Source organism: Sus scrofa, chromosome 2 (assembly GCF_000003025.6).
Source record: "Sus scrofa isolate TJ Tabasco breed Duroc chromosome 2, Sscrofa11.1, whole genome shotgun sequence".
Lineage (NCBI taxonomy): Eukaryota > Metazoa > Chordata > Mammalia > Artiodactyla > Suidae > Sus > Sus scrofa.
This window is the reverse complement of record NC_010444.4, coordinates 97,629,846-97,648,687: the sequence shown is the minus strand read 5'-3', so window position 1 is coordinate 97,648,687 and position 18,842 is coordinate 97,629,846. Positions and strand designations below refer to the sequence as shown.

The 18,842-nt window shown below is 37.3% G+C and overlaps 2 protein-coding genes and 1 long non-coding RNA gene across 4 annotated transcripts in view; 1 reads left to right on the top strand and 2 right to left on the bottom strand.

The window, feature by feature from the left end:
* POLR3G (RNA polymerase III subunit G) overlaps positions 1-2,576 on the bottom strand; it is a 42,144-nt gene extending 39,568 nt beyond the window's left edge. The window contains exon 1 of one of the 2 annotated variants that reach the window (XM_005652940.3): positions 294-2,576. The gene's annotated coding sequence lies outside the window, so the exon portion shown is untranslated. The remainder of the gene's footprint in view (positions 1-293) is intronic. The other variant, XM_003123778.4, reaches the window with a different exon arrangement.
* On the top strand, positions 541-16,277 carry MBLAC2 (metallo-beta-lactamase domain containing 2). The gene is made up of 2 exons (XM_003123780.4): positions 541-1,450; positions 12,737-16,277. The coding sequence occupies exons 1-2, from the start codon at positions 997-999 to the stop codon at positions 13,120-13,122; spliced, it is 840 nt and encodes a 279-aa protein (XP_003123828.1). The 5' UTR covers positions 541-996; the 3' UTR covers positions 13,123-16,277.
* Positions 15,525-18,842, bottom strand: part of LOC102167126 — a 39,952-nt gene continuing 36,634 nt past the window's right edge. Inside the window, exon 2 of the long non-coding RNA XR_002342050.1 lies at positions 15,525-18,434. This is a non-coding gene — a long non-coding RNA (uncharacterized LOC102167126). The remainder of the gene's footprint in view (positions 18,435-18,842) is intronic.

Genomic DNA, 18,842 nt, shown 5'->3' with positions numbered 1-18,842 from the left:
GACTCGTGTTTGAAGCAATCATACCATCGGAATTGAAAATCAACCATCAGTAAAAGCATAAATTCCCTTCGAACTCACTGAAAACAGTCCTAATAAGTGGAGACAAGATAAAATCTGGAACGACGATTTCAAAAGATTGTGAAGGGATTAAGAGATCTCGCTACGTCCCTCAATCCAGAGGCTCTTTAATGAATCTCCACTCCTGCCTTCCCCGGTCTTTTCCACGTGCCCCTTTAACTCCCCCCCCTACTCATTCCATCTCCTCCCAACCCCTCCATTGCCTCCTCTGTTACCTGCTTACTAAGTCTCGAAGCTTGAGAAAACTGTGCGGCCGAAGTGCCGGCCGGCAAGGAAGGGGTGCGGACAGAAGGTTCCGACGCCGAGTGCTGGTTCCACCTCTGGAAAAACGCGCTCCGCCCTCCACGAGGCCTCAGAATCGCGTTCCGATCGCACCAGTTAGCTCCGCCCACTCGCTAGGTAGGCCCCGCCCTCTGGGGAGAGAGCTTTTTATCCCTTGGCGGGAACCGTACCGGTCCAACCTCCTTGGCCTGACTCTTTCTGCGCCGGCTGGAAGTGCGCATCACGGCGCGCGGTGTGTGGGCGGCCCTGGGGCCTTCCAAACCTGGCCCCTGCCCTCTACAGTCAAACACCTGGCGGTAGGAAGAGTGTCGCTTTCTGAATCCCTTGTCTACTGAATTGACGCTACTTTCTGCTGTGGCCTCTGATGCTGCGATTGTTTCTGCACCGGGGTGCAAGGAGATAGGTCTCTGTTCTTTGCGGACCGGGAGGGAGGGTGCGGAAGGCAGCGTCTCCGAGAGTCCTTCCTCCTCCCAGTTCTCCTCCCACTCCTTTTGCATCCCCCGCCCCCTTCTTGCTCTGCGCCTTCTTCCCGACTGCAGGCAGACCAGTCTATCCCGCCGCAGCGCCGGAGTCTGGGCAGCCTGCAGGAGGCACACACGCCCACACCCACTCCGCCTGGCCGCATCCCTACTCAGCATGTCGGCGCTCGAGTGGTACGCCCACAAGTCTCTGGGCGACGGTATCTTCTGGATTCAGGAACGCTTCTATGAGTCAGGCAACCGCGCCAACATCTGGCTAGTGCGAGGCTCGGAGCAAGACGTTGTGATCGACACAGGCCTGGGCCTGCGCAGCCTCCCGGAGTACCTGTACTCTTCTGGCCTTTTGCAGGACCGCGAGGCCAAAGAGGATGCGGCATGCCGGCCACTGCTGGCTGTGGCCACTCACGTGCATTTCGACCACTCCGGCGGCCTCTACCAGTTCGACCGGGTGGCAGTGCACCACGCCGAGGCCGAGGCGCTGGCTCGCGGGGACAACTTTGAAACCGTGACCTGGCTGTCCGACAGTGAGGTGGTCCGGGCTCCGAGCCCCGGCTGGAGGGCCAGGCAGTTTCGAGTGCAGGCGGTGCAGCCCACCCTCATCCTGCAGGATGGTAATGGCCCTTCACGAGCGCGCGCTCTCTCATTAAGGGAAGGGATTGGGGAGAAACTGTCCGAGGAGTGCTTGTTGCAGACGTGCGTGGCTGTAAGGGGCCTTATTTTGTCCCATCGCAGAAACACTACTTCTGTTTCACCCTTCCTGATTCAAAACCCCAGTCGACATCAGGTCGATGGTAGGCCGTCTTAGTCCTCCTTACCGGAGACCAGCTCTGGCACCGGGTAGCAATGCAGAGTACTCAAATGAGAGCCGGCCCCACCCCCTAGTCAGTTTCCTGTGTAACGTACAGCAATAACACCAACAGAGTCTTATATCTAGGATTTCCATTCTTTCCCCAAACATCTGTCCGACATTTTCAGGCACTTTTCTAGCGAAAAGTCTTCCTTAAAAGGAATGACGCCTCATGGAGAGTGCATGTCATGCTCTATGCTTTTGAGAACTGCTGACTTCATCTGCCCGGTTCACACCTGTAGGCTTAGAAAGCCATTAGAGAGCAGTCAGTGGTTTCAAACTGTTCATTCATCCTTATCTTCCAGATAGGTTTCTGTTCTTGATGTTGCCTCACAAGAGAAGAAGCTTGATAGTGAACATAAAAAGTAGAGTATGTCTGAATCTTAGAGTATGGCAGCTCTCTGTTCTGGTTGAAAGCAAGGCCTGAGAAAGATTAATGAATGAGGAGGCTGTTTCCGATGATGGTGAAGTATGTGGACTGATGCATAAATCACCTTGGGCTTCTTGGCTCTGAAAAAACAAGATGGGGTTCAGAAAGAATAAAATAGGATAGGGTTCCTGCCCTTCCAGCTCTACACAGGCACTTAAATAATTGAACCAGTCATAGCAGTGCTGTTTGTATATTTTCTTTTTAGGATGCTTTTGATGATTTCATTTAATCCTGACAACTCATTGGAAGCGAGGTTGCTGACCCCTAATTAAATGGCTTGCCTAGAATTTACAGAACAAGATAGTAACAAGAGCTAGGATTTGAACCCAGGTGCAATAAGATCAAAGCATGCAGCTCTCACGTTAATCCTCCATAAAACTGGTAATTCTGAGTAGGATGTGAAAGTCCCTTTCATTTCTATCGTGAAACCATTTTATTTGCCAATTTAATCTATTAAATCCTTCCTCTAAGAGGTGGAAAAATCTAGTTGCTGCAGTACAGTAAGGTTCATTTTATGACCAACCAGTATGCAATAATGAAATATTTTACAAAAATGAGATCTTGATCACATGAGATATAAAAAATAGAAAGCAAGATTGTATATCTCACACCCTGCTTAAAAAGTCTTCATTAAAATTTTAAATCTAAAAATTAAAAAAAAAAAAACCCATGGGTTTAGATGGGAGTCCTACTTTACCTGACAATTTCAGATGAAAGAAAACTACATTTACATTAAATGTGCTTTTAGTTACTGTATTTCTTGATTAAACTGACACATTTAAAGGTAGGATTTCCATGGTGTTGATTGGTATTCAGACTAAACTCTGACACCCAGGACAAAAAGTCTTTACATAAGTATTTAAAATATATTTAAATTATCTAAATGAATAAATTTTTATTTATTTACTTTTTGCTCCTTTACCAGAAATAGGAAATCAATGATGAAAGAATGATAGAAATTATTGTTTTATAGATGGAATCCAAGCAAGCTTGAATATCATGCCTGGGGTCACATAGCCAAGTTAGGGAAAGAACTGGGACTAGAATCCAGGTTTCCTAAATCCCAGTTGATGGTAAAATTATAGTATTTTGGAATTGCAAGTAGCTTGCAAGTCACCTGTGCAGTGCTTTAAGCCTTTGAAAGTGTGAAAAGAAAGCTCAGTATTTACTACACACTTTGAAGGTGGTAATTCTATGTAAATTAAAATTTGTTTTTCATTAGAAGCTGGATGCCTCATGCCCTCAAATAGTATCTAATTTCCTCTTTTCTCAGGAATATTAATTTCCTGTCTCTTCTGAATGGTGTGGCTTGCTAACTTGATATTATCATTAATGCAGATGTCTGGAAGGAGATCTAGAAAAACTCATACACAGTTCCACATACATGAACAGAACATACCTAACTAACAGCATAACATCTTTATTGTTTTGGTTAGAACGTAAGACTGAATTCATCAGCTTATGTCATTTCATTTAGTGTTTTGATGACCTCTTGTCATGGAAAGATACAAATCTGTGTACTGTTTCACTAACCCAAAAGCTGAGTTGGATGTGAGGGACAAGGAGAGATCATCATTCTGTGCATCATCTTTGATGGAAAATCATCTTTAATGAAAAAAACAACTCTTCCTACTAATAGTAAAGTTGTATCTTCCTTTAAGAAGATAGCAATAAACCTTAGGTTATACAGCACATTCTTGAGTGGGCACACATCATTTGGACTATTTTTCATAATATTCAAGTAATATGAAGTGCAGGCATTTTGACCTCTATTGTCCATGTTTAAATAATTTTCCCAGAGTCACCAACATATTAGAACAGTTTTTCAGGTGAACTTAAATCATGTGAAGAGGTTAAAAACAAAAAACAGATTCCAGAAAGGAAGCAGCAATTTGAACAAACACATCTAATGTGATTCCTTCTCAAAACCACACTAAGATTACTGCAAGTGAACCATGATTTGTCTATTTTATGTATAAATTCACATTGACTGAGGTTCTATTTTGGATACTGGAGAATAAATATGGTGATCGAGTTAGCAGGTTTGTGTTTGTTTGTTTGTCTTTTTAAGGGCCGTACCCACAGCATATGGAGGTTCCCAGGCTTGGGGTCTAATCAGAGCTGTTCCTGTCGGCCTACACCAGAGCCACAGCAACACCAGATCCAAGCCGCGTCTGCAACCTACACCACAGCTCAGAGCAAGTTGGATCTTTAAGTCAGTGAGCGAGGCCAGGGATCAAACCCACAGCCTCATGGTTCCTAGTCGGATTCGTTTCCGTTGAGCCACAATGGGAACTCCTGGGTTAGCTGTCTTATCCTATGCTGGCAATGGAAAATTCAGAACCATTCAGGTTTGCACTGCAGGAGACCTAAAAGGCTCAGGAATTAGCACTAGCTGGTACTTTAGTAGAGGTTAAGGGAAGCATACTAAAATAAGTAGAATTGGTTGAAAGCCATTTAAGAAGCTGTTAATAAAACGCTGGAACTCTTCCTAATAAAACTCTCATCTCCCACCCAGTTAGTTTGTTCTCTAGAGAGAATAAAACAAAGGGGTTTCTTGATTGAGGGGGGTACCAGGTACTACTGAGCTCAGGGGTTTAGATGGAAAATAGAGGAGGGGTAAGTGTATGTACATGTATATAAAGAAAAAAGAGAGAATGCATATGTTTTTTACTAGTTTCCTGGAAGGATGAAAATCCGGCCTTTACTCCCCAGGTAGGAAATTAAAAGAATCTTTTTGGAAAATCTGCCCAGCCCTAGAAAAAAAAGACTAAAGTGCTAATTCTTAAGTAATCCTTGGCTTGAACTTTTTTGTTATTGGAAGTTCCTGGGCTAGGGGTCGAACCCATGCTATAGCAGCAACCCAAGCCATTGCAGCCACAATGCCAGAACCTTAACCCCCTGAGGCACATGGGAACACCAAAACTGGCTTTTTTTTTTTTTGCCACACCACAGCATGAAGTTCCTGGGCCAGGAATCAAACCCAGGCCACTGCAGTAACCAGGGCCACAGGAGTGACAATGCCGCATCTTTAATCTACTGAGCCACAACAGAATTCCTTTGCTTGAACTTTTTACAGTGGAGCCTAGGTCACCAGGCTCCATGCATGTGCTTCATACAAGCTTTTTATTATTCCTGCACTCTTAAACAGGCACTCAAGCATTATGAAAAATCCAAGAAAATCCTCTCAGGTGAAGTCAAATACTAAACCATAAAGCAACTTGAGAGGAGAGGACAGTCATAATACCATCAAGGGATATTGGTAGCTATTGCATTCAAGATATCTAAGAGGTAACAGGATGCCTTAAAAATAAGCAATAGAACAGTATTCAGACTCATAAAAGAGCTCTTGGAATTTAAAATGTCAGAAATTATTCAGTAGAATATCCAGAAAATAAAGTTGAAAAACTTAAAAAAGGAGCAGATATGCAAAATCAAAACTAGGAAAGAACCAGTAAAGGACCAGAATGAAAAATGAGACACTGGTATATTATTGTATGAGCACAGATGGAGCAAATAGAGAAAGTAGAAGAAAAGAAAGCATAGTAGAGGTAATTCAAGAAAATATCCCATAATTAAGGGATATAAATTTCCAGATTGAAAGAGCCCCCAGAATTCTCAGTACAATGGATGAAAACACATCCAACCCAGGGCACATTATTATAAAGTTTAAGAACACTGGGGTCAAAGAAGAGTCTACAGTTACAGATTTAAACAGAAGGGGTCATCTATACAGATCACAATGACTTTGGAGCTAGAAAAGAAGAGCTGTGCCTTATTTGTTTTGTTTTTATTTTCTTTCTTTCTTATAATTTTAGGGCCGCACCTGTGGCATATGGAGGTTCCCAGGCTAGGGGTCGAATCAGAGCTGTAGCTGCTGGCCTCCACCACAGCTCGCAGCAACATCAAATCCTTAACCTGCTGAGCAAAGCCAGGGATTGAACCTGAGTCCTCATGGATACTAGTCAGATTTGTTTCCACTGAGCCACGACGGGAACTCCAGCTGTGTCTTATTTGAATAAAACTTTTCCAACTGAGACTTCTAGAACCCATTCCACTATCAATCAAGTTCTCAAAGTATTATTGCCCACATTCTGTTACTTAGATAGATCTTTATCTATTTACTTCCTTCAAAATAAGGGAATAAACCAAGAGGAAGACATGGAATATAGTAAATAGATGTTCTAATGCAAGAGAAAGTTAACAGGAATCATCAGGATGATGGCAAAGGATGACACTGACAGTGTTAGAACCTCAGGCTTGGACGGTTCCAGATCTGGGCAGTTGAATCATTACTCTTGACGGGATGAGAGGATGTGAAATGTATACACTGTGGGATGGTAAGTGGAGAGAGGAGTAAAAAGAGCTACTAAAGATCCTTATATTTCAGAGTGGAAGTCAATGGATAACATCTAAAATGAAAAACCAAGAAGTGGTCATGCATGAATAAAATCAGAGTATATCTAATTGGCAAACCAAGAAATGGACTATAAATATTATTTACAGGTTAACTATATCCAGTAGAAGCAACTACCAGACGAAGTAGGTAAAATTGTTAAAAGCTCCCCTCTGGGAAGCTGGATTGGAGATAGAGCCAGAATAGGGCAAATAACTGTTTCTTACATTTTAAGCCCTCCTGAAATATTTTATTTGAAATTTGTACCTCTAATTCTTTGATTGAAAATGAAATAAAATATAGAGATTCCAAGATGGGAAAGGGTATTTGAGAAGCCAAAAGATGTCTGCTATGATTGGAATCTGGTGACAGCTGGGTTAGGCTGAGAGCGTGGAAGGATAGTTATGTGTATATATATCTTTTATGTATATTTATATGTGATATTTATTTTTACATATGATACATTTCATAGAGTTTTGGTTCTTGTAAGAGAGGTCTTGAAATTACATATGAGCATTATCATAAGGCGCATTTATATAAAGCTACAGGGTAATGACAGATCTAATAATGTTCAGTCACTATGGCCTTAGCAGTTGCTTATAGTTGTTCATTTTGATGCAGGGGTGCTTATATCTTATCTATTGCTAAATATTTTTAATATCACCCAGCCTTGAATATAAAAGACCTGTAACCCTCTACCTCTCCATCGGTCATTCTCTACAGCTTCTTTTTTAGCATCAGACTTCTCTCATTCCTCTCCTCTCTGTACAGGTATAAAAGAGTCTGGTTCCAACAGCTCTATTATTAAATCAACCAACTTAGCTGAAATTTCTTTTACCTTACTTGCTAATCAACAGGAAATGGCAATGGTCTGTGATCCCCAGAAGCACCTTCAGTCTGGAACAAGTATCCTGTGAAGGAATCTGGCCTCTTAGGATTGGAATGTAGGGAAATTTGGGAGCACCTGAGTGCATCTTAATGTAATTACTTGGATTCAATACAGGACCAGGACAATCCCTGCTCCCAGCCTGGGTGGGCCCCACCAATCTGTTTTGTGTTACTACAGTTTTGTTTTTCTAAAAATTTTCTAAAAACATAATTCTATAATACATAGTCTTTTATGTCTCTTCCACTTGGCGTAATGTTTTGGAGATTCATCCATGTTATCTATAAATAATTCTTTTCTAATACTGAGAAATAACTCATTTATGGATATAACACATTTGTATATTCACCTGTTGAAGGCAATTTGGATTTTCTATTTTGGAATTGTTATGAATAATGCAGCATGAACACTTGCATGTTAAGTCTTTGTATGGATGCATGTTTTCATTTCCTTGATAGAGACCTAGAAATGGATTTTCTGGGTTGCATGGTAAATCTATGTAAAAAAGTTTAAGAAGGTGTCCAACCATTTTATATTCCTAGCTGCAGTATATAAGATTTCCAGTTTCTTCACATCTCTGCCAGTGCTTGATTTTGTTAGTTCTTTTGACTGATGTTCTAATAAATGGGTAGTGATATTTTACTGAGGTTTAATTTGCATTTCCTTAATGACTAAGGATGTTGAGCATCTTTTCAGATATTTGTTTGCTATTTAAATTTCTTCTTTGTTAAAAGGTCTATCAAAATCTTCTCTTTTTTTAAAAATTGAATTTTTGTTTAATTGTTATTGAGTTGTAGGAGTTCTTCGTATATTCTGAATTCAAGTCCTTTATCAGATATACATTTTGCAGATATTTTCTTCCAGTGTGTGGCCTGCCTTTTCATTTTCTTAATGGTATCTTTTCAAGCAAGAAAGTTTACAACTTGAGTATACTCCAGTTAGTCATTTTTCCTTATATTTTATGCTCTTTGTGTCATGTTTGAGAGCTCTGTGATAGCTCAGAATTATAAAGATTTTCTTCTGTAGTTCTCACATTTAGGTTTATGATCCATTTTGGAGTTCATTTTTGTTAATATTGCAAATTAAGGATTGAGAGGTTATTTTTGGTTATTCTGCATACAGATATCTAAAGAATCTCAGTCTAATTTGGTCTAATTTGTTGAAGAGACTATCCTTTTACCCATTAAATTATGTTGGTTGATATCTTTCTCAAAAATCCACTATATATGTGAGTGTTTCCTTGTGGACTCTAGTATCTTTTGTTGATTGTCATTTAGCTAGCACCACCCTCTCTTGGTTATTGTAACTTTATTATAATTCTTGAAATTAGATTGTGTAAGTCCTCCAACCTTGTACCTGTTTTTCAAAATTGTTTGGCTCTTCTAGGTCGTTTGCATTTCCCTATAAATTTTAGAACCATATTTTCAGATTCTATAAAAAAAGCATGTTGGAGTTCTGTTGTAGCACAGCAGGTTAAGGATCCTGTGTTGTCTCTTTGGCAGCATGGGTTTAATCCCTGGCCCAGCACAGTGGGTTAAAGATCTGGTGTTGCCACAGCTGTAGTTTAGATTTGATTCCTGGCCTGGGAACGTCCATATGCTGCAAGTGCAGCCGAAAAACAAAAAAAGCATGTCATGGTTTTGATTGAGATTGTTGAATCTATAGATCTTTACTAACCAGTAGTCACTAGCCACATGTAGCTATCTAATACAAATTTAGTTTAGGACTGATTTTAAAATTAAAAATTTAGTTCCTGGAGTTCCCATTGTGGCTTGGTGGATTAAGAACCTGACTGGTATTCATGAGGATGAAGGTTCGATCCCTGGCCTCACTTGGATCCTGTGTTACTGTGGCTGTGGTGTAGGCTGGTGGCTATACCTCCAATTCGACCCCTAGCCTGGGAATTTTTGATATGCAGGTGTGGCCTAAAAAAAAAGGTAGTTCCTTAGTTGCACTAGCTTTATTTTGAGTGTCATTAGCCATATGTAGCTAGTGGCTACCATACTGGACAGCGTTGATACAGAACATTTCCATAATCTCAGAAAGTACTATTAGAGAGTGCAGCTATAGGAAAAATTGGATTTAATTACCATCTTAACAATTTTGAGTCTTCCAGTCAATGAATATTATAGCTTATTTCTCCTTTTGCTTAGGTTTTTAATTTCTCTTGAAAGTGTTATTATAGTTTTCAGTGTACAGATATAACAAAACATCTTTTGTTTTTTCCTAAGTATCTAAATATTCTTTTGTTGCTACTGTAAATAGAATATTTTTTAAATTCATTTTTGATCATTTACTGCTAGCATATAAAAATAAAATTGATTTTTTATGTTGATCTTGTAACCTGTGATAGTACTAAACCTGGTTTTTAATTCTCTAGTTTTTTCGTATATTTCTTGGAATTTTTCTGCATGTAAAGATCACATTGACTGTGAATAACGACAGATTTACCTCTTTGGAAATCTATGTGACTTTATTCTCTTTTTCTTGGCTTAATGCACTGGCTAGGATCTTCAGTACAATGTTAAATAGAAGTGATAAGAACTGATGTCCTTGCCTTCCTATCTTATATCTTAGGAGGAAGGCATTTACTATTTCTATTTGGTGAGAGGTTAGGTGTAGGTTTTTCTTAGATGCTCTTTATCAGTTCTATTTCTAGTTTCCTGAAAGTTTTTAAAATTACAAATAAAGATTGATGTTTGTCATATACCTTTTCTCAATCTGTTGAAATGAATGTATGGCTTTTCTCCTTTATTTTTTTAATATGGCATAATATATTAATAGATTTTCAGAAGTCAATCCAAACTTACATTGCTGTGATAAACCCCATTTTGTCATTATCCTGTTTATAAATTGCTGTATTTAATTTGCCAATATTTTAATTATTAAGATTTTGTTACTACATTCATTAGCAGTATTTGTTTGTAGTTTTCTTTTTACATTGTCTGGCTTTTATCAGGGTGAAAGTGAATTGGAAAGTTTCCCCTCCTCATCTATATTCTGAAACTCTTTATATAAGATTGATATTTTCTCTGTCTTAAACATTGACAGAATCGATCAATGAAGCCATCTTTCAGCCCAGATCTTCTTTGTGGGGAGATTTAATTATTGATCAGTCTCATTGCTAGATATAGGTCTAGTTAGAGTGTATTTCTTTGATCATTTCTGCTCATTTGTCTCTAAGAATTTGTTTCAACTAAGTTGTCAAGTTTCTTGGCTTAAAGTTATTTCTAACATGCCTTTATACTCCCTTTAATTTCTTTAGGGTCTATAGTAATATCTCCACTTTTATTCTTGACTTTTGCAATTTGTGTTTTCTCTAACTTTGTCTAGCAAAAGGTTTATCAATTTTGCTGATTTTTTCAAAGAACCATTTATTGTTTTCCGTGATTTTCTCTGTTGATGTTTGCTCTCTGTTTCATTTATTTCTTCTCTGGCCATTATTTTTTTTTCCTTAATACTTATTTTTGTGATTGATTTGTTCTTCTTTAACTGACTTCTTAAGATAGAAACTTTAGTTGTTGATTTTAAACATTTACTGCTTTATAAATAAGCCTTTTTCATTTTGGCCACATATGTAGCATGCACTAGTTCCCAGGCCAGGGATTGAACGTACACCACAGCAGCAACCCAGGCTGTTGCAGTAACACAACTGGATACTTAACTCACTGTGCCACAAGGGAACTCCCTAAATAAGCATTTTAAGCAAAAAAAAATTTTCTTCTAAGTATGCTTTAGCTAAAGTCTATATATTTTGATATGTTTCAATTTTCATTTAGTTCAAGTGATTCTCTGATCTCCCTTATGATTTCTTCTTGGATCCATAAGTAGTGTATAAATGTGAGTTTACTTATTTGGATATTTCCTATTTTTTTAAATATTGATTTCTAATTTAATTATGTTGCCATCAGCGAACATACCTTGTATGATTTTATTCCTTTTACATTTATTGAGTTTTATGGCCTAGCCTTATAGCCTGGCAAATTTCATGTGCAATTGAAAAGTATGTATACTTAGTTATTTCAGGGTAAACTATTTTATATATGTCAGGTAGGTCAAGTTGATAGTAATGTTCAGATTGTCTGTATCCTTAATGATTTTCTATATATTTATATTATGCATTATTCAGAGAAGAATATTTAAATCTCTAGGCATAATTGTTGAACCGTTGATTCTTTTTTCAATCTTGTCAATTTTACTTTATGAATTTTTAGTCTCTGTTTTAGGTACATACACAAATTTATTTTAGATTTTTTTTCATGCATTGACCTACTGTATATCATAAAATGTACCTCTTTTCTTTAGTGATATTCCTTATATAAAAATCTATTTTTGTCTGATAATATAGCCACTCTAGATCTCTTATCATTAATATTTAATATATGGTATAACTCTTCAACCTATTTTTGTCTTTAACTTTGTAATTCCTCTTTTGTAGACTGTGTATACATCTTGCTTTTCTAGGTGGTTGGGCAATCTCTGCTTTTGATTAGAATGTTTATCCCTTTAATATTTAATGTAATTATTGCTATAATTATATTTAGGTTTGCCATTTTGTTATTTGTTTTCTATGTCTCATTTCTTGTTTATCCCTTTATTTTTCCTTTTTTGTCTTTTTTTATGTTTAGCAAATTCTGATTATTACATTATACATTTTAATTTTGCTATTTTTAGCTATATTTCATTGATTTTTTTTCTGTTTTTGTATTTTTGCACTAGTGATAACAGTATGACTCTTTTAACTTATTATGATTTACTTAAGTTAGTACTAATTTTTAAATCCAGCAAAAGAGCAATTTTGTATTAATATAGCTCAGTTTCCTCCCTACTGTCAAATATCTGGGAAGAGTTTGAGATTTTACCCTATTTGCAAGTTAGCAAGTTAGCCTGCCACAGTTTAATGGATTTTGACAGAGGACATGAGGTTCCTGGTCAGAGATGAAGAACAGTTTATTACAGCAATAGCAGTAGCTAGAGCATCATCATTTGTACTGATTCCTTAAGGCTTAATTCCCATAATGTGACCCCCCCCCAAAAGCAAAAATATAATACTGTGCACTAGAGCACCATTCACACCATTCATGAATTATGTCACTAGGATACTAGTACAGTGGATATTCTGAAAAGATTTTTGTTTTGAAGTTTTGTGGTGAAATAAATTTGAGAAACTATACAGCCGTATCTCCCTTGGGTATATACACAATGTACATTAGTATATTAAATGTACACTAGCTATCATCCTTCCCAACATCTTTGAAACCATTTAGGGTACTATGATTTAAGTGATTAAAGGCAAATATATAACATGTTTATCTGTAAATTTTGTTTCCATTTATAGGGGATGTAATTAACCTTGGTGACAGACAACTCACTGTTATGCACATGCCTGGTCATTCCAGGGGCAGTATTTGCTTACATGACAAAGACCGAAAGATTCTCTTCAGTGGAGATGTCGTCTACGATGGATCACTGATTGATTGGCTCCCCTACAGCCGGATAAGTGACTATATTGGAACCTGTGAACGTCTGATAGAATTAGTGGACCGAGGTCTGGTAGAGAAGGTGCTTCCTGGGCATTTCAATACCTTTGGTGCTGAAAGGCTTTTTCGATTGGCTTCTAACTATATTTCAAAAGCTGGGATATGTCACAAAGTTTCTACCTTTGCCATGCGATCTCTTGCAAGTTTAGCCCTACGTGTAACAAATTCTAGGACCTCAGCCTAGTATCTGTACTGGTAATCCCTTTTGATTAATTCTGTAAATTAATCCAGTTCATTTTGTGTTGTTTAAAGTAGTGAGCATTTCAAGAAGTGCTTTTATACTACTATTGTATATTAGAGGAAAAAAGGTTGAGAATGAATAAGCCAAAAAAGGAACTTCTTAGTTTAATTTTTTTTTTCTTTTTTCCAAATAAGAAACCACTTAAATAAGCTTATAATTTGCCAAAGCTTATAATTTGACATCATGTTGTAATGTTTGCTCTAGAAATGACATAGAAGTATATGGGGAAACGAGAAGCATTTTATAGTACAAGAAAGAACCATCCAGAAGTTCTCTTGTGGCGCAACAAGTTAAGGATCCAGCTTTTTCACTCAGCAACTTGGGTTGCTGCTATGGTATGGGTTTGATCCCTGGCCCAGGAACGTCCACATGCCACAGACATGGCCAAAAATTTAAAAAAGAGAGAAAGAACTATCCTTGCCTCTAATTTATTTTATTTCCTAGATGTCCTAGGAAAAAGGGCATAAAGGGTTTTATGTTTATATTACAAACTTAATATTTTTAGTATATTATTTAAAGATAAAGGCTTTGGGTTTAAAATACATTAGAACTCAAAACAAATATTTAAACTAATATTTGGAATGACAGGTAAAACAATCCATTGTTATGGTACGGAATTTTCATGTTTAATTTTATTTATTTTTAATGTAATTATAGTGTACATTATGTGTTGTGTAATTTACTTACAAAAAGTACAATGAGTTTTGTTTTATTGCAAAGCTTTAAATATAAATTGCAGAGTGCTTCAGTAAAAAAGCTACTATATATTGTTGTTTGTTGTTATGTAAGTGTAATATTTTTAATGATAAAAGTGAAATTCAAATGTCTGTCCTCTACGAATTGTCAAATTTCTCAAAAGGACACTGTCAGGCAAATTTGAAAATATACACATTGAGAATAATTTTTAAATTATATCCTATTTTAATAATAATAGCTATTATAAACAAAAATTTTTTGTTAAATAGCAGCTTCAGTATATGTGTCATATTTTATAGTACCAAAACAAGTACAGAGATCTACAACATCCTGATATAAACCATTCTTTTACTTAGCATAACATACATATGAACCACAGCAGGCTTTTCAAATTAATTGCAAAATGTGCATTAGATATGGACTTAGAGTGAATTGCCTTTTTTATCCTGATTCACAACACCTATTCCTGTTCAGTATTCTTTGTCTTAAATGAAAAGAAGTCTACATTTATAAAGTTATAGGAAAGGTTATCCCACTATTTAGTAAAATGTTTTGGTTTGGTGCTCTTAATAATTTATTAAAAAGCTTTTTGGAATATTTCATAAAGGTTTTTCAAACAATTTTTCAATGCCTTTTTATTATTGACATGTCCAAAACCAAACTTAGATAGCTTTGGAAATCAGATTTTTTAGTATTAGGAAGGTCCAGTTTGATTTCTGAAAAATTATGAAATGTTTTCTCCCCTACACCCCACTCAGGTTCTTTAGTCTTTTATTCATTCAACCCCCCCCGCCACATGCATATACATAATCACATACATACATGCATATATTGTGCTAAACACTGTGGAAGCTTAAAAAGTCAGAGACTGTGTTGTAGCTGGAATTAGAAGACATGCAAAACATGAGTAATAATATATGGAGGTTGAAGTTAATATAAATTATACATGAGTGTCAGGACATAAATGGAGGGGTGTGAAGCTTGGTTAGGGAAAGGTTCCTGGGGGAGGAGTTTTTAAGTCAGATTTGGAAGGATGATTTGTTTGGTGATAGGGATAGGCAACAAGAATAGGGTTGTTTCTGCATCTTCAGTGCTACGAGTAGGGATGGAAGCATTGCTCTCTAGAGTAGGCAGTTCCTTGTGACAGTTTAATTTTCAGGAGTCTTAAGTCTTCTAAACACCAAGTATTTAGCTTGACAAAGATGGGTTTGTGATTGTGTATGTAAGAATCATCCTTAATGACTGACAGGCTATACTGCCACATGTCACCAAATGAACCTTTACTTAAAAGCAGTAATGAGGCCATAAGTAAGGTGTTCAAATGTAGAATATCATGCGGGTTTCTCTGTGATAGTCACTCAAGGCAGTGGGTCTGTTTTAATTGATGGTGCAACATCAAGAGGATAGATTTGGTTCAGGGCAACTACAATCACTTAATGAGCCTTAAATATAGCCATTATTTTTATAACAATAGCACAAAAGAAAACCAAAAGCCCTTAACCACTGACCATTTTATCATTTTTTAGGACTTTTTTTTTTTAATCAGGGTATAGTAGGCACTAAGTTTTATTGGAAAATATTTGAACCTGATGAAGGCTTTCCTTATTTCTTAAAAGTGTGATTCTTCAAAACGCATTATTTTATTTTTAAATTTCCTAATTATTTTCTAGTTTTTTCAAATTGTACCAAAATATAAAACTGTGATATTTTGTTATTGCTTCAATGTGAGTAAACTGGGGAAAGGCTGTATCATTCATTTAGAACCCATGCTACGCATTTAAAAAAAGGCATTATTTTATTTAATCCTGGCCTCAGTGCCATGAAGTAATTGACCAGCCTAACAACACAACTGTGGACAAAGCTGGTAACCGAACACAGGTCTGTCTGCCTTCCAAACTGTGCTCTCTTATACCTGCACAATAACATAAAATTGGCAAAGTCTATTTTTACTTTACAAGATGCCACATGTGCCAAGAATAAATCAAGTGATGTTAAAGCATAATAATAGCATATTTTAAAAAAGCTTTAGAAATATGTATTTTCACCCTGACAGTGACCCTTGTTGTAATTTATGGTTTTGGGAAATAATAGTATGTAAGTATAATTCAAAGTTGTCAAAATATAAGCCATTTAGAAATAAGTTGTAGTATTTATTTTGTTAATAACTTAATTTTTGGAAATTCAGTTTCCTTCTTTGGTGTTTATTTTAACTGAGAAGTCCAAAACAAACAAACCCTTGTGTGTTATTCTGATGTAGTTGAATAAATGATTATGTGTAGTTGTTCTTATATAGATAGTAACATGAATGTGACATGCACAAATTGTCCTCTTTTAATTTTCAGATAAGTGTAAGTAAACATTTGTGTGATAACTATTAAAAGTGAATATTTTATTTCAACCTATAGTTGGTATAGTTGATATTTTTTTCCTTTTTTTTTTTTGGTCTTTTTAGGGCTACACTCATGGCATATGGAGGTTCCCAGGCTAGTGTGGAATCAGAGCTGTAGCCGCTGGAGGGCCTGTTAAACCACAGATTAAGGCCTTCCCTCTGTCCATTCCACCTGATGTCAGAGCCAGTACACCTGGGATGGGGCCTAAGAACTGTCCAGCAAGTTTCCAGGTGATTCTGATACTAACTTTCCGGTGGACAAAGGTGTTAATAAAAGGGGAAAGATTCAGAATGTATTTTATTTTATTTTATTTTATTTTATTTATTTATTTTTAGGGCCGCACCTGCAGCACATGGAGGTTCCCAGGCTAGGGGTCGAATTGGAGCTGTAGCTGCCAGCCAACACCACAGCCACAGCAACACCAGATCCGAGCCACGTCTAAGACCTACACCACAGCTCAGGGCGGTATCAGATCCTTAACCCACTGAGCAAGGCCAGGGATTGAACCTGCGTCCTCATAGATGCTAGTCAGATTCGTTTCCGCTGAGCCTGACAGGAACTCCCAGAATGGGAAATTTTGAGAATATGGAGTATTGGCAAGGGTAAGGTAAGTGATATTTTCATGCTCTGTTGCTACTTGTGTAACGTTCTCCAGCCATTTTGGGGGGCAGTACTGGAGTGTGATATGGCGCATTCTGATTTGGGGTTAAGAATGGCAGGTTGAGAACACCTTAACTTCTGCTCCTTTGTGAAACTCAGTAAAATGACAAGAAAGGCAATTTTTTTTTTATAATAGTATAAACAAACAAGAACAGTAATGTAAAGAAAACAACAGCATCAACATTTGGACACCAGAAAGCTGATAGAGAAGTGAGAACTTGGCAAACACAAGAAAGCTGAAAACAGGAATAAGGAAAACAAAGAAGCAATCCCATTATAGCACAACTTCCTCCTAAAAGGCTTAAAAATTGATAGTAGCAGGCACCTCTAGGATTCGGAGTAAAAGTCTTCTAGTTTCAAATTTTGTTTGCAGTTTAGACCATCAAAACCCCCTCTAATTCTATACTATTCTATTTTTTTTTTTTTATTAAAGCATGGTTGCTTTTCTATGCTATTAAGCAATAGGTTGAAGACTAGTTTAGATTTATCATGAAATTAGGTAATCTTTAGCCTCCGGGCTTAGCACTGGCATGTGTCCCTCCAAGGCCCTAGGAGGGGCCCAAGAAATGTGCACAAATAGTCATTTTTTTTCTGTTTCAATTTGTAAAACTAAGTTATTTTTTATTCTCTGCCCCAAAGCCTCCAAATTTTATGGAGTTTCAGGCCCTGCAAAACTGGGATCTGCTCCTTCCTTGAATTATGTGAAGAGGATAAAATAGGATCTCTACTCAAAAGAAACCAGACCTTGTTAAGCCACAGTCTTCTAAGTGAAAAGAGAGCGATTGAGCAAAGTTTTATGTACAGTGAAGTTTGTATACTAAAATTCACATTCCCAGACTCCTCTCACCTAGTTTAAAGAATGATGACTACTAGAATTATAACCTCCAGGCAGTAGATTGAAAAAGCCATTTCTTTAAAAATTGACTACCCAAAGAAAAGACAATGATACTGAATCTGGAGTCTCCAAAGAAAGGTCCCTGTGAGATCACCCTACACTGCAGTGCACAATTGCTGAGCCTCCCTTCCATAGCATTTTCACACATGGAAATATTTCAAAGACCTATTTCTTTGAAAATATAATTCTTCAGCCAGACTCATCAAGGAAAAAAGAGAAGGCCCAGATAAATAAAATCAGAAATGAAAAAGAAGTTAACAACTGACATTATAGAAATACTAAGGATCGTAAGAGATTACTACAAACAACTATATAGCAATAAGAAGAACAACCTATAAGAAATGTACAAATTCCTAGAAATGTACAGTCTTATAACACTGAACCAGGAAGAAACATAAAATATGAATAGACCAACTACAGTAATGATATTGAATCATTAACAAAAAAAATCCCGGCAAATAAAAATTCAGAAACAGATGCCCTCACAGATGAATTCTACCAAACATTTAAAGAAAAGTTAACACTTATCCTTCTCAAACCATTCCAAGAAATTGCAGAGGAAGGAAGACTTCTGAACTCCTTATACGAGGCCCGCATCACCTTGATACCAAAACCTGAAAAAGTCAAAATAGAAAAGGACAAATATTGTATGATTTCACTTACATGTGGAATCTAAACAACAAAATAAATAAAAGCACAAAACAGGGAGTTCCCATCGTAGCTCCGTGGTTAACAAATCTGACTAGGAACCATGAGGTTGTGGGTTTGATCCCTGGCCTCGCTTGGTAGGTTAAGGATCCAGTGTTGCCCTTAGCTGTGGTGTGGGTCCCAGAGGGGGCTTGGATTTCGTGTTACTATGGCTCTGGTGTAGGCCAGTGGCTACAGCTCCAATTGGACCCCTAGCCTGGGAACCTCCATACACTGTGGGTGTGGCCCTAGAAAAGGCAAAACAACAGCAAAAACAAACAAACCACAAAACAGAAACAGGTATAGATACAGAGAACAAACAGGAGCTTCCAGAG

Excerpts from the sequence above, each read along its gene's own strand:
- MBLAC2 (XM_003123780.4), top strand. The coding sequence starts at position 997 with ATGTCGGCGCTCGAGTGGTACGCCCACAAGTCTCTGGGCGACGGTATC. Across the intron at positions 1,451-12,736 it reads CACCCTCATCCTGCAGGATG|GGGATGTAATTAACCTTGGT; the intron begins GTAATGGCCCTT and ends TTCCATTTATAG.